This window comes from Pleurodeles waltl, chromosome 2_2, assembly GCF_031143425.1.
Source record: "Pleurodeles waltl isolate 20211129_DDA chromosome 2_2, aPleWal1.hap1.20221129, whole genome shotgun sequence".
NCBI lineage: Eukaryota > Metazoa > Chordata > Amphibia > Caudata > Salamandridae > Pleurodeles > Pleurodeles waltl.
In genome coordinates, this window is record NC_090439.1 from 211771892 (window position 1) to 211793280 (window position 21389).

At 44.2% G+C, this 21389-nt stretch overlaps 1 protein-coding gene across 1 annotated transcript in view; it reads left to right on the forward strand.

The window, feature by feature from the left end:
* Positions 1-21389, forward strand: part of DNAH5 (dynein axonemal heavy chain 5) — a 4110061-nt gene that overhangs the window by 1628297 nt on the left and 2460375 nt on the right. Inside the window, exon 18 of the mRNA XM_069219645.1 lies at positions 20443-20617. Within this exon, the coding sequence (XP_069075746.1) occupies positions 20443-20617 (175 nt within the window). The remainder of the gene's footprint in view (positions 1-20442; positions 20618-21389) is intronic.

A 21389-nucleotide genomic window follows, 5' to 3' on the forward strand; every position in this document is an offset into this window, starting at 1 on the left:
GGGTTCAGTATATTGAGGAAATGTACAGGATAGATGGGCAGGGCAGAGTAGATGAAGGGGCAAGTAGATCTTCTCAGTATGGAAGTGAGCTAGCGGTAACAGTAGTCCGAGCAGTGAGTCCCCTTTATTTGAAGGTGTTATCACTGAAAACATTATCCCAGATTCCCGGAAGGGGAGCACAGGATTCCAATATATAAAAAAGAAAAAACAAGACTTACCCGGTAACTATAGACTGATCAGCCTCCTGGATATACAGAGTATAATCTATGGTAAGCACTTATTAAATAGCTTGGAAGGATGGGTGGAGACAGAACATATCCTGCCAATTACCAAATTGGGCTTTAGTACTGGGCATTCAACTGTTTGTGGATGTCTGGTGCTGAAATGAATAACACAAATGGTGTTTGTAAATTAGATTAACCAGGCTATAATGTGTTTATAGACTTAACAGCTTCATTTGATGCAATAAATAGAGCCAAATCGTGGAAAAAAGTGTCAGCTAGGAATATCTTACAAGATTTAATAAATCTGATTAGCCAACTTCATGAAGGATCTTGGATAGAGCTAGGAATTAATGGAGCATTATTCTGGAAAATCCACACAAAAACAAGGCAGTATTCTTGCGTCGTCCTTGCTTTCCATCTATATATATCAGATATTCCGGAGACAAAGGGTCATTTCCTCCAAAGTTGGCGAATGCTTAATATCATATTTATTTACGCAGACAATATGGTGGTGGTAGGTTTGGCTCCAGTGGGACTGCAACAACAAATAAATGAATTTGGTAGATATTGTGTCTTGGCTTAATTGTTAATATAGAAACAACAAAAATAATGATGTTCATAAATAAGGGGAGTAAGAAGCAGGTCCTAAGGTGATAGTGAGCTGGTATGCAACTAGAAGTAGTTCAGGAATATCAGTATTTGAAATTTTAAGACCCGTGTAAATGAAATGTCCTAGAGAACAAGAGTAGTAGTGTGTGCTCTCTGGAGACTGGACAGTGACTTGGGGTGTAAGTTAGTGGAAGTTTTGACAGATGCCTACAACCTGAAAGCTACAAGCCTTATGTTTTACGGGTGCAAAATATTAAAGGAAAAGTCAATATAGAAGCTTCAGAGGGTGGAACTGACAATCTGGAAAAACTGGTTAGGACTGCCTAAAGGGTCAGTAAATAGTGCAATACGATTGGAATTGGGTCAGATGAGCATATTATTTCAATATTACCAGAGATTAGTGAATTACAATGATAGTTTTGAGGTGGCCGGGCCTGGTACACTAAGGCTTGTAATGTATTCCTGTTTGAAGGAGCAAAACTTATTATCGTGGCAGAAAAATTAGCAAAGTGTAATAAGATGATTAGAGGTTGACCAGATATCAAAAATCAGGAAAATCTAAAGTCTGTGCAGGAAAATACTAGTAAAAAGAAGGGTGAGGGAGCGGGCATTCTTAAGTGATGCTAAGGACTATCAGAGTAGACCTTTAACTGTGCCCTTTTTGTTACCCTAAGTCCTAGGAAAAACCCAACCCTATTGAAGGGACGAAAAATGTAAAAAATAACAGGAGGTGGCCTTTGAAGATGAGACTATGTCAAGGCCTAGCATGTTTAGACTGGAAGCTGGGGGAGAACAAGAGGTTAAAGGGTAATGATAAGTTTAGATTTTGTAAGTTAGCAGAACACTCTCTGCAACATGTGATTCTTTTTCTTCATAAAATCTGTGCAAAAAAAGAAAGAACATTTTATACCCAGGGCCATTTTTATGTCCAAGTGACACAGAGCAGTGTCGCGTGGGCTCTCATTATCCTAAATGAGACTACTGGATTTCTAGGCAGCAGGATCGATAACGGTGTGGGGGACTGAGTCTGACCCACGTGTAAAGAACTCTGTCACCCTAAATCCGGTTCTTGCTCCTGCTAACTAGCAGTGCCTCATTTCTCCCAAGGGGAAGAGATGATTGGGCAGCCGAGCGCATGACATATTTGGAACTTCTCAGGGAAGTCGTGGTCACTCAGATCCAAACCAACTCTCTCATTTACAGTATGATCTCATATACAAATGACAAAGACAGTATAAGTTTTATAAAAAGTTTTAATAAAACGACTGTATTTTAGATAATAAGGCGTGAGCCGCAATAACCAGAACCATACAACACAGTAGGATTGAAATAGTCACCAGGAGAGTAAAACATAAAAACAAAGCTATCATTGTGTCTAATAGTTTCTACTCTCCCTCTGCTTTCTATTTAGAGCACAGCATGTTAAGCTTCTAGATTGCCTATCTGAATCACTAGGGAGACATCAGCCCTCATACCTGAGCAAAGGCCTGTGATCTTGGTTCAGCATCTGCAACGAGGCAGTCAGCGTCTAGTTGTGGTTCCCTGGTCGGAATCTCCCTTTTCTTTGTATTGGGACAAGGAAGTGATTTTATAACTAACATGTCAGCGTGATCACAAAATGTCCCCAAGAAGGAATGCCAAAGACTAAACTCATACCACGTCTATCGGCAATGTACCAGACTGTATCCTTGACTGGAGCACAGAGTGAACAGGAATGTGTTATGAAGAACTCCAGTGCTGAAGTACGGTAACCAGTGTGATATGAATAAAAAACAAGACCGTAGAACTGGCTATTTGAAAAATAACAGTACGAAGCCTAATAAAAAGCATTTAGAGCAAAGTGCACAGAGGCTCTAAGCTGCAAGCAAATGAATAAAATACATCCAGGGCAAAGTGCACAAAGGCCTAAAGCCTGAAGCTAATGCGCAAAGAATACGTAAAACTAACCACACTACACCCTCCCTTTGTCGGTAGTAAGTGGTTCCAATAATATAAAAGCATGCCCCAAATATAAACAATACATAAAACTATATATTTCGACAAGGTCAGAAGACAACAAAGTCATAAATTTAGGAAACATGTGACGATAAAGCCAAATTCAATATAGTGTCAATTTTGCAGGAGAGAAAAAAATCCAATTGTCAGACAGAAGCAATAGAACGTAGGAGCTCCTCCACTTCGATATATGTCAATATCGGAAGATCCACGCCACAAAGTACCATGGAGCAGGTGTGTTCCAAAGCCCCAAAACCATTCAGGGCGGCACCCCGTGCAGGGCCTATGAATGAGACAACACCATCTTCCTCCAGGAAGGGAATCTCATAAACCACCTCACGAAGCAAACGCAACCGTAGTGCACAAGTCTGGGAATGAGCCCTAATCGGGAACATCAACAGATCAGTTTCGACCACTGAAGGGCGCTGCAGTGAGAGACAGAAAGCCAGTGCATGTTCAAACGAGCACCAAAGGCACCGAAACACGGGTTGCACACAATCCAAAACTGGTCGGAATGACAGAGACCATTCACACTCCAAATGTCCCAGGAGTGTTGCTCCAAAATGCTGCATCATGCGTTCACGACACAGCTGCGCTGGCTGGAGCAGCAATATAGGATCTCGTCGTGGCGGGACAGCCATTGCGAAAAAATAGCAACAATAGCAAGACTCCAGCCAGCAAAGCCAAAGTAATCGGGAAACCCCCAAAAATGCTTCTGAAAATAGAGTGTATAGCCGAAGGTATCAAACCGAAAATGGAAGAGAAGGTGTGAGCAAAACCAACACCAACGGCCTTAAAAAAAATTGCAATTCCAGCAGTGCTGGACGCATTAAATATTCGTCCCACAAGTTCACCAAAGTGACTCGGAAAGTTAGTATTCAAAAGGGACTGTATTTCCGCTGATGACCTTGCCACCTGTAGTGCGTAGGTCTCGCTAGCAGATGTAAGGGCCACATGTTTTTGAAACAATAAAGCCTTCAGTCGACTCAACCTGTCGAAATTTACCTTGGAAGTCGCAATATGAGGCCAGATGTCCGCTACCTCCCTAATTTGAGTGGGGGGAAACAACACATTCCCGCAGCACGTAACGGCCTTGGTGACAACGACAACGTAAACTATTCCGGCACGCATGCCACAGCAGCGTTCGCTGTTAAGAACAATGTAACTGCCGTTAGAAAGCACCTGGAAAGTGTTTTTAATAACCGGGACTGGAACTCCCTTCAGATAACAAGCTAAGTTAGCAATCGAAGCGTTACATGCTCCGTGCAAGGATAGCTGCTTACAACCCATTGAATGGCTGACAGAAGTTTCGCATTCACTACCGCCAAGAAAAACCTCCCTCAAACCATTAATACATCTGTATAGAAAGGGAAGCTCCCACACCTCGTGTATGTAACTGTCTCCCAACCGTTCATATCTACCCACCGGAATGTGCTTCAAACAAGAAGTAAATTGCCAATTTTTCGTTCCCCAGACACTTTTCAAATCAACAGTCTTAAACCAATATTCATACCCCTCAACCGAAAGTTTAGACACAAACAAATTTGAATACAGTAATTTAGTATCGGTCAATAACATTTGCTTATTAGCATACGGAGTAATTTTAAAATAGTAAGACTTAGCATTTTGTTGATTATGCCCAGAAAAATATGCAAATTTATCATAATACGTTTTTGAACTCCCTTGTGGAGGAGTTGAGCAATGTTCCCATTGCACATAATCAAATATGGACTTAGGGCTACTTGCTTTATGAATAAAGTGGTGTCCATAATAGTTATAGCAAAACAAGTCACCATGATTATCTCTAAATAGGTAAGCATCTTCATTGTCATAGACAGTATAATATTGTAAGTCTCTCAGCATAGAATCTACTGTCTTCACATCCCAATCATCAGAAACAATGCCTGGTATAACAATATCATTCATTGATAACTTGAGGACCTACGGTATTTTAATCAATTCAGTGGGACCATATATATCAAACATTACTTTATCCCACACAATCCCATCCGGAATCGGTATTGCAGAAATGTTCACATTGGACAAGTCTCTTCGAACCATATGAGACGAAAAATGCGGTTTTAACACAGTCTCCACGTGCTCAATGTCAGATCGTTCAGGAAGAAAATGACCATGTATTACTAGAAAAAAAGTAACTACAAATCCCAACCACAAAAAAATAGTCATAACAGCCATAAAAAGCCACAAATAGTTCCAAGGAAAAACAAAATATGTGCGTTTAAGCCAATACAGCAGCTTAGGTGGACCTCGGCCTGAAGACAATGAGGACGAAGAGCCGGACACGGCATCATCAGTGTCGTTGAAGCAGCCAGAGGCAGTTCTAGCAAAAGGTGCAACTGTGAACAAAGAACAAAGAAGCAGATGGAGGCTCTTGCCTTGGCATACTATAAACCACATGTTCAGAAACATCAGTAGAACGTACAGCAACTTGATCAAAAGATTCCAAATTAATTGTTGTCTGTGGAACAATCGCAAGATCATCTTCCACCCTCCCCAAGCTCGGAGAGGAAACAGCGTCGGTGTAAATCACCTGCAGCGGGACTTCTTCCCCAGTAGTGAGAGGGATTCCGGAACTACTGGGTGTCCCTCTTGGTCTGCTGTGCAGAATCGGCCACAAGTTGTAACTTGACATTATCAAGGGAAACAAAGCGATTTCCTTTGGCCCCTTGCAACGGCGGTAAAATCACAGTTCTCGTGCCGCTAACCCCTAATACAGGGACTGGTGCTCGATAAGAAGGACCAAATTCTTTCTTTACTGCAACCTTTTCACACACTAGATCCCCAATCCTGGGTATCCAACCAGTAGGAGTTACTGGCTCATCCTTAATTCCTGAGGAAGCTGCACTTGCAGAAGAGTTATCTTCACGGAATTGTTGTAAATCCTGCAAAACAGTGACACAATCATTTATGTCAAAGGGCGTATCTGCCGCCTCCACACCAGGACCATCTAGATCAGGAACATACATTTGTGTTCCAAACAGGCACTGATATGAAGTACGACCCCCCAGTGACTGTCTAGGCAAGTTATTAAGTGCTCTCTGTACTCCATATAGGTGTGCTAGCCAACTACGACCCGTACCTATAACTCTGGCCGTTAGGGATTGCTTTAAATCACGATTTAAACGCTCCACAACAGAATTTCCCTCGGGATGAAATGGAGACGAGAATTGGAGTTGGACCCCCAACGAAGCCATGGTGTCCCTGAATGCCTTAGAGGCAAAAGCAGGGCCCTGGTCCGAATGAAATGCCACAACTGCAAATGTATCGACAAAGATGCGCAAATCTTTAATAACAGTACGAGCGTCAGCCGAGCGTTGTGGCCAGACCCACACGAATCTGGAGCACGAATCTACAGCAACCAAAATATATTTGTATGCACTATCTGGTGTCAGCGGACCACAATGATCCAAGTACACACACTGTAAAGGTTTATTTGATATCAGAAGGGGCGTCTGCTGCGGGCGTCGAGCCGACAAAGCTTTAATTTGTTGACAAACATCACAACAAAGGACATATTGCTTAGTCTCTTTATAGAGACCAGGCCCCCAGTAACGAGCCTGTAAAAGTGAAATCGTGGCAGCCACACCAGCATGTGCAGATGCCGCCCCCTCATGTGCTGCAGAAATTAATCGAGGTCTCTCAATTTTATTTGGTAAATCACGCACACCAATGCCAGGAATATTAACAACAGCATTGAGCGCACTACTCAAGCAGTAACTATATTTAGAAGGAAATCCTTTAGGAAATGGCGTGCCATCAGCCGTAGCTGTTATGGCAGCCGAAATCTCTGTGTCTAGTTTGGAACTCGAACGAGTCACTGCGGCCACAGTGGCGACTGCCACTGCCGACTTCGAAGCTTCATCAGCCAAAGTATTCCCAGCAATGTGTATCCCAACGCTGGTGTTCAAGTGTATGCACAACATGGACCTTAGGAAGCGTTTCTTTCAGATCCGTAACCTTACCCCACAACAATTTGTGTTTAATGGTGTTGCCCTTAGAATCTCTGAACCCATTCAACTCCAATAGTGTAAATATTAATTGAAAGATTGAACACAGTAGTAGAAGTCACAAACCAGCAAGGTTAAAATCGCCGGCTCCGCGTGTTCCAACGCTAACAATAGAGCTTTGAGCTCAGCCAGCTGTGCCGTGCAATCTCCCAAGGTTTTAGTATAAGTATGTCGGGGGCAGAACACTTCCCCCTCCATAGTGCCGCTCACCACCGCACATGCAGCAGAATACTGTTGTTTAGTCCCAACCGCCGGTTGCACAGAGCCATCGGTATACATGACCACTTGATATTGGTCAATAGGCAATGTGCCAGCAGGAACTGGGTACTCTATTTCATATTGAAGAAATTCTTGAGTCTGCAGTATGGGGTCAAATATGTAATCTACATCAGTGGCTGTCAAAGACGTAGCCCATTGTATCCATCGCGGGTGTAATGCTTTCGAATTAGGAACACTCACTTTCGTAACAGCCTCTAAGGCCGGAATCGGGGAAACGACAATGATGCGTTGTCCCTGGGCAAGCGGTCTTTCTTTAATCACAGCCATCTGTACTGCAGTGAGTATCTTCTCAGTCTGTGCAAATCGTTGTTCTGCAGCAGAATACAAGTGAGACTTGTATGCAATCAGGACTGTCTCACCCTCATTAAAGGGGACATACGTAAATCCAACAGCCCCAGGTATCACCCTGATGACCAAATGTGTCTTATTGTCCCGTGTGTGTAAGTGTTTTACTGCTAAGAGATCAGTCTGCAAATCTCGGAGTATGTGTGTATGCTCAATCGTCCAAAATCTACTCGAAAAATTCAGACGAATCAACTCGTATAAGGGTTTTATATGCGTAGCATAATCTGGAATGTAAGTTCTGCCAAAATTCAGAAACCCCAACAACGACTGGAGCTTCCGAACCGTATTAGGAGGCTGCAATAGAGCACATTTCTCCAAAAAATGTGGCACTAAGCTCCTGCCCTCTCTCGACAACTCATATCCCAGGAAAATGACGCTGAGGAAGGCAATCGTCGATTTCTTAAAATTAAATTTATAGCCAATTTCAGCAAACCCCACAACAATGCGCGATACATGCCTTAGATGTTGTAGAATCTCATCGTCTGTCAAATATATATCATCAACATATGATAACGCTTCAGGGTCCAACTCGTGCAAAATTTCAGTTACACAAGCCGAAAATAGGCCTGGGCTATTCTTATACCCCTGAGGCAAACGACAAAAAATTATCTGAGAGCCAAACGCACTGAAACTGGTATAGTCCAGACTTTCGGGCGCTATATTTTGGCAGAAAAATCCATTCGAGATATCTAACTTTGTTTTGTATTTTTTACGCACTATATTATTCATAAGCGCTGCGCTATGTGAATTCTGTATAGCATATGTGCATGTATGACCATTTAAATATCTGTAATCCACCACTATCCTATATGAATGGTCCGGTTTAGCAACCGGAAATAAGGGATTATTCATCGGCGAGACACAGGGCTCAATTACACCCTGATACTCCAATTGTGTAAGAATCTTCCTAACCGATGCCCTTGCTTCAAATTTGATAGGATACTGCGGCTGTGGCTGAGGTTCGTCCTTTATTGGAATTACATGATAAGGTGATTGTCTATCCCACCCCACATTATTTCTATATAGAGCGGGGGCCTGTGCAAGAGCCCATATTTTACTATAGGACTCCACTAGTTCTCTCGGAACAAGTGGTGAGAAGAAAGGTGTAATAACCTCTTCCCCACCGGACAGTCGCGAACAAAGTCAGGCGGCCAATCTTGTTCGGCCAGTAGAACATCATATGATTTTACCACATGGTCCCAAAAGATGGCGTGTACAATGCGGTCAATGTCCCCTTCTAATTGCAGAGTCACTTTATATACTCTATCAGGATCAGAGACCCGCATATCCGCTGTTTCGACTTGTATGAAGTCATCAGTTGCTTTCACCTCCAGATGCTCTAGAAGACTCCGGCGAACTATTGTGACCTCTGCAGCGCTGTCTAACAGTGCCAATGCCCATGTCTTGTTCGTCAAGAGAACTCTCTTCTTGAGCGGCATGTCTAACTGAGACTGCTGCCACTTTCTTCTTTTTAAATTGCTGTTTCTGTTGCAGTGTTTTCTCTTCTTGTTTAATAGAAACCTCAGTTGAGCGTTGTGAATCCTGTCTTGGTTTCACGTACTCTGTTCTCCGCTCTGACCACCCACCTCTCTCACTTCTCTTCTCTGAGGAGTCCTGAAAGGAACGAGATTGGCGTGTATCAGTATATTGATATCTATCAGGCGTCTTCAAGTTATCCCTATTCCTGAGATTATACCTATTTTGCGGGGTCTCCGGTTGTGGAGACTGTCCCCCATCTTTCTTAGGTGTTTGCTGTTTCTTTTCCCAGCGTTTTTTAGTACCCTCAGTTTGCTGTTGTTTAGCATTATCTTTATTATTTTTATCCTGTAATTGGGGTTTTTGCGGTCTAGCCCCTAGGCTATCGCGACCAATACTGGAATATGTCTCTGCTATTATTCTCGGAAGTTCCCGCTCCTGGTTAATCTGCAGAACATCCCATAGACGCATTCGCACTGCTAGTGCTATGGCCTCTCCCTTGAGATTACTCAAAATAATAGAAGAAACTGCGGCAAAATTGCCCATCAACTGCATGCCCAAATCTAAGGCAGGGGCAGCCCCATATTCATCTTGAATTTGTCTAAGCACTTCCGGTAAATTAACTAATGTCGGTGTACCGTGTACCGTAGTATAGAGCGCGGCAAACACCGTGCCCCAGGTATTACAAAGGTCCACCCGAGGAACCATCCCATACGGCAAACACATTGTCAATATTCTATGTTTATCCTGAGGTCCCGTATGGGGAAATAATTAATTTTGTGCGCCAGCCAAAATGGAGTCTCCTCACGTTTAGCCGGTACCTTACCCATAACTGAGTGTACAGTGGGCGGATTAATACCCGGAACCACTGCTTATGGGTGCGCCGGAGCAGCACGCGCTGCATTAGTATTTAATGCCTGCATTACAAACTGAACCAGTCTTCTGTATGTAGTTGCTAAGTCTATATATAAACGACGCACGTCAGCCACTGCCAAATTAGAAACCGCAGGATATGGTGTGTAAGTAGCTAATAAAGGCCAGGTTGGACCATCATTACTCAGTGGACCTAACCGTACTTGTGCTAAGGTGTGGGAGGGCGCCATCAAGCCAATTATGGTGTTCTTGATAAGATAAAGGTATCTCTAAATATGCATAAGCCCTGTATTGTCCAGGGACATTCGCAACAGTGTATTCGTGAAAAGTGTTTGTACCCCCATCAACTGCTGGAAATACGACCCAAGAATAAAAAAGTTCTGTTCTATAGGCTGTATGGGCGTCCACCACAAAAGTGACCGGACCCCCTTGGACCGTCAGTCCATGTGCAATCAGATGTCCTGTGAGCGGTTGTCGCATATTGATTGCTATATTCACTACATTAGGATTCGCCATTTGTAAAAAACAGCACCAGGTCAGAGAAGGCACACCAACATAGGGGTTTTTCCTTTCAACGTTCAAGCTTGAACAACCAACCACTAAGTAACAGGATGTACCTATCCCGTGGTGGCGGAAATCCTCAGCCCCACGGACGTCTCCGCTTACGGAACCGAGTAGTCCAAATATATATGAGATCTCGAGAGTCAGCCGGACCTAAATATTAGAGCTAGACCAATCGTTGGCGGCGCCATGTCGCGTGGGCTCTCATTATCCTAAATGAGACTACTGGATTTCTAGGCAGCAGGATCGATAACGGTGTGGGGGACTGAGTCTGACCCATGTGTAAAGAACTCTGTCACCCTAAATCCGGTTCTTGCTCCGGCTAACTAGCAGTGCCTCATTTCTCCCAAGGGGAAGAGATGATTGGGCAGCCGAGCGCATGACATCTTTGGAACTTCTCAGGGAAGTCGTGGTCACTCAGATCCAAACCAAATCTCTCATTTACAGTATGATCTCATATACAAATGACAAAGACAGTATAAGTTTTATAAAAAGTTTTAATAAAACAAATGTATTTTAGATAATAAGGCGTGAGCCGCAATAACCAGAACCATACAACACAGTAGGATTGAAATAGTCACCAGGAGAGTAAAACATAAAAACAAAGCTATCATTGTGTCTAATAGTTTCTACTCTCCCTCTGCTTGTTCTATTTAGAGCACAGCATGTTAAGCTTCTAGCTTGCCTTTCTGAATCACTAGGGAGACATCAACCCTCATACCTGAGCAAAGGCCTGTGATCTTGGTTCAGCATCTGCAACGAGGCAGTCAGCGTCTAGCTGTGGTTCCCTGGTCGGAATCTCCCTCTTCTTTGTATTGGGACACGGAAGTGATTTTATAACTAACATGTCAGCGTGATCACAAAATGTCCCTAAGCAGGAATGACAAAGACTAAACTCATACCACGTCTATCGGCAATGTACCAGACTGTATCCTTGACTGGAGCACAGAGTGAACAGGAATGTGTTATGGAGAACTCCAGTGCTGAAGTACGGTAAACAGTGTGATATGAATAAAAAACAAGACTGTAGAACTGGCTATTTGAAAAATAACAGTACGAAGCCTAATAAAAAGCATTTAGAGCAAAGTGCACAGAGGCTCTAAGCTGCAAGCAAATGAATAAAATACATCCAGGGCAAAGTGCACAAAGGCCTAAAGCCTGAAGCTAATGCGCAAAGAATACGTAAAACTAACCACACTACAGCATCAAGTCACCTTATTGTGCTGCGTCGCAGGGAAAGGGCAGGAATGTGCCATATTTAAAACAATACAGTGTATTCCTATCTTTTTTCCCTGCACTGGTGCCCTTTTGGCAGCCAAGTGCCAAACACATGTACCCCTGCACCATGGTGCAAGGGTGCCCGCATTATAAGGGTGATTGTTTTTGTGTAGGAAGGGGTGCCTTCCTGCAGAAAAACAATCCCCTGAGGCATTTTCCTCTTTTTGTGCATGCTGCAGAATACAGCGCACGTAGAAAGAGGATACAACGAGGAGAAATAAAGATATTTCTCCTTGTTATGCCTCACCTTGGAAGACGCAGCATTTTGGCTCATTTCCAGGCCTACCGCTTCTGGGAAATCTGGGAATGCATTAAAGTCCATAGATGTTGCATGAGAACACCCATGCAACACTCATGGAATGCCTCCCTAGTTCATAGTACCGCAACGCACCAATTTGGGCTGCTTTGTTTTACTCTGGATTTATAAAGCCGCTCCGGGTCATGCAAGGTGGCCTTGCATGGCTTCTGAAATCTCATTTTCGGATTGCTTCGCTCTTGCAGCACATTGTGTGGTGCAATAGTGACCCAATAGGGCTCATAAATATGCCCCATAGTTTTTAGAATTTTTCAAAAAAGGAAAAAAGGGAAGTAATGGTGATAGTGAGGAACTGAGAAAATATGATGTTGTGCTATTAACTGAAAAATTTGATTGAGTTTTGTTGAGATAATACGGCTGACTGCTGCCATGTGTACAAAACAGATACAGCATATTAAATAAGGAGGGACATTAACATAAAACATGCACAGAACGTTCCCATTATCCCATCCCACTACCCACACTTTGGCCCCAGCATTATCTGTGACAAAGAGTTCTAGTCTGTGCCCTTTGACCACATCTATGGTTCCTGTACAATCAAATCTCATCCTCAATACACTTGTTAATGGTGTGAACAGTCTCTAAAGTGATTCCCTTATACTCAGCCTATCTCTGCCAGATTTTGGGATGTTCCTGGGGGTATCCCCTCTCCTGGTACACTGCAATATCAAGCCCCATGCAATGATCTAATCCCTGTTTCCACAGTGTCAAGGATGGGGCATGTTTGGCTTTCCAAGCTCTAGCTAGGTCTCTTTTTTCCAATGGTAGACCCAGGAATAAGAGTGTCCACTTAAATCTATTGCCCACAAGACCATCAGTGATATGTAAAAAAAGTAATGTTGAGTCTAGAACAACAGTCCAGGGGAGGACTTAACTTAGACAGGAGGTCACTCCCTGCCAAAAACTACTCAGCACTGTACAGCTCTAAACAGTGTGCAGGAATGTGCCATCCTCCATCTGGTAGCGTAGACATGTAGTGGAGCTCAGCATCCCCATACACCACAGGCAATATCTTGGATTGTATGCCGTGTGAAGGTATTTGAGTTGAATAAGGCAGAGGCGGGCCGGGATGGCTGCCTTCTGGGGAGCTATCTACTCATCAGAGATTTCTTTGTCATCTGACTTGTCGATATCCATTTCCCAGGAACTTCTGAGGGCAGCAAGCGTGTGTGAAGTGTGCAGCAATAATGAACAATACATCCTGGTGATTTTGTGGGCTCCTAATTCCCCCAAGGGAAGTTTGCCCTCTATCAGGTGAACTCTGGAAGTGATTCAAGGTATCTAATGTACAGGGTAATTGCTAGGTGTAGGTAGAAATGGAATTGGCTACGGTGAAATTGATATTCTAGTTGGAGCTCATGAAATGACTTCAAAATTGTGCCACTCATTACTTCACCTAGGGTTGAGATGTCTATAATGTCCCACTTCCCAAAGCCTTCCAATCGGGCCTTCTGTTGTAATGCTGTACTGTGCCATAGAGTTGTCAAAACAGTCTTCCCCACCACCCCATGCACCCCTGAGAGCCCCTCTACACATTCAGGACCACTTGTGTAACCGGGGGGTTAGAGCCCACCCTTCCCCTCCCATAGAGGTAGTTCATCTGGGGGTAGAATCCATTGCCCACATTTCAGCTGCACATACCGGGTCCTCATGGAGATCACCACTTGTAGATTATCATGAGGTACAGTAATAAGATATATGTCCGCAGTTGTGATGCTTCCACTATAAGTAGTTTGAAAACATCTGGTGAGGGCAATGCAAGGGGTACCCTATTCCAGAGGAATGCAGTAAGAGTTGAGTTGCTTTGTCTGAACCAGACTTGGGGATGGCATAGTGGTAATTCTGTAGCTGGCATTGTAGTCTGGGCAGAGAGACTATTTTAAAGATGGCCGATCGGCCCGTCAGAGATAGTCGGAGGGATATCCACGCCTTTACCTCCTCCCTCACCCAAGTCACAGTTGGTTCATTATTACTCGACCATGACCACTTCGCATCTGGTGATAGGTATATCCCCGGGTTCTTAAAACCTTCCTCTACTGACTGTATGCCCAGCGTGCAGTCTATAGTCCTGCATACCGATTCAGGGGAAAGGTCACAAATTGTTTGCATAGAGTTCAGACGTTTCACTGAATATTTGCAGATCTGGAGTATCCACGGTCCTGACACTTCCGGGTCTGTCATAAAAAATAGGATGTCTGCGTATAAGGTGATCCTATCTGAGCACTCTGAGCTCCACTCGAAACCCCTTACCGGTACATCCATCCTGACCCACACTGCTAGGGGCTTGACAACCAATGCAAACAACAGTGGGGAAAGGGGGCACCTCTGGCACGCTCCCTGCTGAATGGGAAACATGTTGGAGAATTACCTGCCACACATACCGTTGCCATCATATCAGTATATAGCAGTCAGATGCAGGAGATAAACCAGGGTCCAACCCCAATTAACAGAGTCAACACTTTGTCCATATCTGCTAGGTGCACCGCTGCCGGCCTCTCCAAGCGACCAGCAAGAGCAAGTACGTTTGAAAGACGCTGTATATTATGTCTTGTGGCTTGGCTAAGCATGAAGCCTGCTTGGCCTGGATGGACCAAGTCTGAAATATAATGGATCAGTCTGTTACCTAAAGCCTAGGCAATGAGCTTGGCCTCTATATAAGGGATATTGGGCGATAGGAGGAGTGCTTATCTGCAGGGCTGCCGATTTTGGGGAAGACCACAATTTCTGCACGTCTTCACTCAGAGGGCAGAACTGTTGCAATGGCATGTACCCCTTCTAGAAAATGATTCCTAAGTTCAGGCATAAAGACTTTACAAAATTCACCCGGGAGTCCATTTGGACTGGGGGCTTTCCTGGATTGAAATCCCGACAGTGCTGCTATGATCTCAGCTTCTGACAGTGCCTCATCCAGGTGGTTGTGTGCAGCATCTTTGAGTGTCTTAAGAGGTAAGGCATCCACAAAATCGACCACCTGTTCAAGAGGCAACATATTCCGTAGAGCATACACAGCTCTATAATACACCACCAGCTGTGTCTCTTGCATGTATCGGAGCAACAGAAGGGCCATCAGCCGGCTTTCAGCCTGGCACAGCCTAGGTAGCAGTCTCCTCAATTTGTCTCCCCATTGATAAATACGGCTCTGTGTTGTCTGCCTGGTATGTTTGGCCTCTTTTAGGAGTAACTGTCTGTACAGTTGTGCCAGTCCCACTTGCCTCCTCACCGCCTCCCCACCCACCTGAGAGCCATAAACCTCCAGATCCTGAAACTGCACCTCATAATCTTCCAAGTCATGAATTATGTGTCGACCTTCCCTGACGCAATAGCTGATATCTACCCTGTTAGGAGAATGCTTAAAGGCCTCCCAGAGCGTTGTTGTGGATAGACAGAGCCTGTATTAAGGGCAAAGTATTCCTTGATTAATTGTGTGAGGTGCAGTGTATATGTAGTGAGTTGCAGATTCCACTGCAAAAGATGCCAGCGAAAAGTCCATTGTTTGAGCCCTAACTGTAGCTCTGTGGTTATTGGGTAGTGGTCCGACAGCCCTCTCACCAAGACAATTATGTCTGACACACTGTGTGTATAGAAGTATATAAGTGGTGGGGGCATGAAAGTAGTTTAATAGGTTGTGGAAAGTGAGATAGAGACCGATAGGTTGTAGAAAGTTAGGCGTGCCCTAGCCCTGTCAGATAATAAGCTTGCCTAGCATCCAGCAGTCCCAGGACAGACACCATGGTGGAGAGCCTAGACCTACGTGGTGCTGCTATACCTGCTTGCATATGCCATCTGTCTACTTGTGGGTCTATCACATCATTCCAATCTCCCTCGATCACTGTAAAACCACTAGGGAGCTTTCCCCATAGCCCCATTACACCATCCACAAAAGTCTGCCCAAGTGGGGGAGGAACATAAATACAGCAAAATGTGATGGCTTCACTGTACAGGGTTCCCATAACCACTGCCCAGACGATCCAGCCAGGTTTTGACTGGCTGAAAGGGGATATTTTTCTATATTAAAATGCATGAGCCCCTGGACCTTCTTGTGAATCCTGAGTGAAACACCAGGCCATAGTCATATCTGCCCAGGAAAGGGGCTTTGTTACCAAGGAGGTGCGTCTCTTGTAGCATCAGGATGTGAGCTCCCAATTTCTTAGCATGTTTCAGGACTGCTCCGCATGTGATCTTATCGAAGATTCCGTGGACATTCCACGACATGACACAGACATGTCCTAAGGGGCAATCAAGACCCATAATACTCATAATGTGTGTGGGTGCATATGACTGTGTCTCTGGGCACAAACATGAGCAGGTGTGAGTGGTGAGTCTGTGCTTTTAAACATTATGTAACTAGAAAAAAGATACAAACTTCCTCGAATACCCCTCTCCCACATACTTCACCAATCGGAAGTATCTATAGTGGACAGTGGGATGGAGGACCCCAGTGGGGGCCCCCAGTAGTCATGTCCAATGGATTCCTAAACCCCTTATGGACTGAACGCTTAGAGTCGGGCTAACTCCAGTCTCTAGAGTTGACCGTCAGTCATAGGGTAAACCACATGCAACATACAAACCATAGTATAAAGTCATGCAAATTATTGGAGACCATGCAGCTCACTACTGGGGGGCAAAGAAGAATGTCTTATAGATCACATTTGACTCATCATCCCTTATCTCTGTCTCGTTCGCTGCTGTGCCAGGAGGAACGGGACCTGTCATGTCGCTTTGCAGGAGTTTTTTGGGGGCACTCACTCCAAGTGCTCTGCTATGAGTCTGAGTTAGGGCATGGTAGAGTGTGGGGTTTCAATGCCAATTTTTCATCAGTCCAGTGGAAAACCTTAACCGGGGTTTCGAAGAAGTAGGTTTGTGAATCAAAGACCGCTCTTAGGAGCAATGGGTACAGCAGCATGTATTGCAGTTAAAATTCGCAAAGGCATTTAGCAGCAACAAAAGACTGTCGCTGCTGCTGTACCATCTTCATATAGTCAGCAAATATCATGATGGAAGAGGCTTGTTAGAAGATCTTGTCTTGAGAGAGTGCAAACTTGAGGATTGCATCCCTTTCCATATAATTTAGGATGCTGGCCATCACTGACCTCAGTCACGCCCCAGGAGGTGGCTTCCTGACCAATGCATTCAGCCAGAAAGCATGAGGAGAGGGCCTACGCAGGGACCACTGAGCATAGTCTTTGCGTCAAGAAGGTGTCCATTGACTGGCCCTCATCACCCTCTAGAAAAACAACAAATCTTAAATTGTTCAGGCAAGCTCTTCCTTCTGCATCTTTGACCCATAGAGCCAGTTCTTTAGTCACTGCTTCGAGTTTAGTCACCTCCTGTTGGAGAGTAGGGACAGAGTCTTCGATCCCCGAGACCCTTGTTTCGGCATCCGCTATCCACTCCACTGCTTTCCTGAGGTCCTCACAGAGCAAGGCTACATCTGAACCAGCAGCTTTGATCCTGGCATCCAGCATGTCACTGGACTGCATTATGGCCCCCATGAGCATTGCATTATCTGGGGTTGATGTAGGTGATATATCGGTGCCTGGGGTCTGTAGGGCACCTTTGGGTTGTGCATATTTATCTATTGTGCTCTGTTTTGTGCCTGGTGGTTGTTTGTCTTTAGTCATGGTTGTCGTAATGTAGTGGCATCCACGAGATGGCACGAGGCTTCACCCACCAGACCCCAGAGGAGGATACAAAGGGCGGCACGAGCAGTCCACCGCTGGCAGTAAGGTGCTGACTTCTTGGTGGGTAGATGTACAGGTGACAGCTGTGCCCAGGCGGATCCCCAGAGGACACTGGGCCACCCACCAAAAGCCGCACCAGGGCCTAGTCCAGTCACCTCTGCAACAGAGACACCGAGTGTAGATGTGGCTCCTTAAGGAAGACCCATGGGGGACTTCCCCAAGACCAGAATGTCTGTGTCAGGACCGTAAATATTGCAGTGGAAGGAGGGTCAAGAGCAGGCCTTCAGCTTCCGCTCCTCTCCGGTCAGTCTGGTGCCGTTCCTCAAGAACCCCAGTATGCCACCGCCGCACAGGGACTCCAAGAGCCTCACCCGGGTGGGCTCCCAGATATCTATAATAAGGGGAGGTAGAGTTAATTTTCCTCCCCTGCTTCAAGGGTATCTCAGATTGTTCATCAACACAGCAGTGGCCTATCTTGAGTGTACAAGGTTGGCCAGGCCTGCGCTGGCAAAGGATATTGTCTGTATACCCTGAGGGGTGACCAACCGGCTGCTGCCACTCTGCGACCATCCTATATGGGCAGCCCCCCCTCAAAGTAAGTATCTGTGTGTGGCTATCCAGGCCCAGTCGTACCTGCAGGCTGGAGCGCCGTCATCCTCCAATGTTGTGCGAGTGCAGCGGGCACCACCATCTTCTAAGGCCCTGTCACACCTGAGGGTGGCTATTCTTGGCTCGCGCCATAGGCACGAATCCTGTCAGGGTATATTAGCTAGCTGCAGCACCCACTCCTACCTGCCACCACCAGCCATCAGGTGTGGTAAAAGTCCGGGAGAGGATAGTAGAGGCTGCGGCCTGGGATCGTGCCCAGGCACCTAGAGCAGTGGCATCATTTTACTCAATGCTGGGCCATTCATCTCCCTCTGACTCGACAATTTCCTCATAGCATGCAGCAGTGCTGTTGAGTCTTAAGCCATCTCTTGGTCACGGCGGATCTCTCTATGCTCAGGGAGAGTCCCAGGGTATGGTGAGTGCGTAGTGTGGGGAGGATGTTGTGGATGTAGCGATGACTGTCGGGAGCACTCCTAAAGCACAGCCGCCATGTTTGGCGGTTAAGCCACGTCCCTGGGTCTTAGATATTTAACAGTCTTTTTTCATAAATCAAAAGAAGAAAAGTGATTCTATTGTACTACTTGATAGGGGAATAATGAACGAATTAAAAGTTTTAGCTGGGTACAAACAATGTTTTGAAGGAAATTTTAGCAAATGGCTTGACAGATCTAAACTGTACCGCTTGGCACTTTATAGCGAGGACAAATTTTTAACATTTAACATTTGAAGCTAAGACAAGTTTGGAGTTCAGGATAATTCCCAAATTCTTTACATTTTGTCATGTACAGAGAGACGTTTTGAAGTTAGTCAGCCAGGCAAACATTAATAAATTAGGACATCTGGGCTGTTTTCAAAGTGGATATGTTTGTCATCTGCATATATATGGAAATTCACCAACAAGAGTGTTTGGCACTCATCTCTAACTGTGTGGACTACTCAGCTGATATTATCCTGACTTTGTTCTTGAATAACTTTGGAGTTAGTGAGACTGTTTGGACCCATAGTATTGCACTTGGTGCCTGCCCAGTGTTTGAGAAGAAGAATTGTGTCCTTGACTATTTCAGAAGATGCTGAGCAGACAAGAAAGAAGAAGACAGCTTTCTTATCCTCAACCAAGAGAGAGAAGGTCCTCTTTTTGTTGATTAGTGCATTTTTGGTACCACCAGTAGTTCTGAATCTAGAACTGATGGCAGTTGAGGGGAGTTAAGGTTAAGTTGTCTTGTTTCTTTCGTTTTCATGATTCTGTTAAGACATGGAAGGTTGGAGATGGACCCAAAGTTAGCTAGTGACAGGTGATAATGATGGTATTCAGAGGACCCTAGAAAGGTACCTGAAAATAAGGCATTAATTAATTCAATATACCTTGAAAGGGGGAAGGAGGAGCTGGTTGAGGAAGGCAACTGATCAAGGGTTGAAAAGCATGTTGAATGCCTCTTTTTTGTGGGCAAGGTTTAATACTTTAGTTGTTTCCAGCAATTGAAATTAACTTGAGGTGGGTTTTATGTGAGGATGGGAAATGGGAGGGGGTAAAAGAGTGTTTCTGGTTGTTGCCAGTGATATTGCAGACGTTGGCAATTATAGATTTGAAAAAAACATGAAGTGGTCTTTGTAATGTTGCTGAGATAACCAAGGTTTGCTATTTTCTGATTTGCAGTTTGGATGCTAAATACGTTGCTGGTTTTAGCAGAGACCTCATAAATGTGATAAGTAAAATTAACTTTTTTGGCTTCCTTGATGGAATTGTTATATCCTGTGCTATGCATCTTGCACAGACTTTAACCCTCTTCACTCTTAAATTTAGGCCATTGTCTTTACAAGTTGCAGCTGAGCAGAAGCCCTTGTCTTCACTTATTCACTCCATTGACATGTAGTTTCCTTTTTAATACATTATTTTGAATCTTTAAAATTTTAAGATTTCCCTTGATGATTAATGATAAACTGTGAATTTGAAAGTTTATACCTGAATATCTTGTATTCTAATTAGTCTTTTTATCATTTTGAGCTTATGGTGTTGAAAATAGTGGGAGGTATGGATCTGAGAATAAGTTTGTCAAATATATGAGGTTTTACATTAATGCACATCCTAACTAACTGTATTCTTTGATTATGCTCAATGAAAAGAAAATTACATTAAGCATAGGTTTAAAAAAGTAATTGTTTCTTCATAGGAACTGTGCAACAAAGGTGGTCATGCACTATATACCAAGAGCTCAATGGTGGAGGAAGCAGCCAATGAACTAATTAACATGTTGCTGGATTTGGAAGACCAGCCAAACAAAGATGAAGAGAAATCTAGGAGTAGAAGCAGAACCAACACCATGAGTGAAGTTAATGAGAATGGAGGTAAGAAAACATTTGGTGTTCATTACAACTGTGGTCTTTAATATTTTGTCCTTGCAATCGCAACACTGTTTCTTAGACAAGTAAAAATTGATATGATTTTGACAAGATGTACCAGGCCCATGAATTAAAATAGCCTAGGGTAGCTCTCTCCGGATCAGCGCGTGGCGCAGAAAGAAAAGAACTGACGTCACTGCACGAGGGCGGCGTCTATGTACTACTCCCGACATCATCACGGCGACCACGACGCCTACGGAGCCGACCGATGCCACCTACTGACACGCAAGAGTATTGCTCGAAGAAAAATCTTCGGATCCAGTCTGAGGCCTGGGGGAAATTCTAAGGTAAGGAATCTGCAACTAGAATATATCTCTACCAGATATTTTGTTACCGAAGGTAAGTAACTTGTACACCAGGACCATGAATTTCAATGTTTATCTGAGCTGCGATAATCTTTGCAGTCACACAATTTGGGGTGAACAAGAGTTTATTTTTCAAGTGCGTATTACAACCACAATTTTTCTTTACAAATATTGTTTCTCTTCTTTACCAGTATGTACAAAATGTATTGCATTTTGTAACACTTTTTATGTTACATCTTTGTTTTGTAGGACACTGTTAAGCAATTCCTTGGCCTTAGGGTGGTTTGGTCTAGTTTTCTAAAAAATATTTTGGGCTATTTATAGCATAAAGCATGCCCAAGGGGATTATTCACAAATTCAATACATAGTTATATAAATAATCATTATATATCAGTTATATGTTGTAATTCATA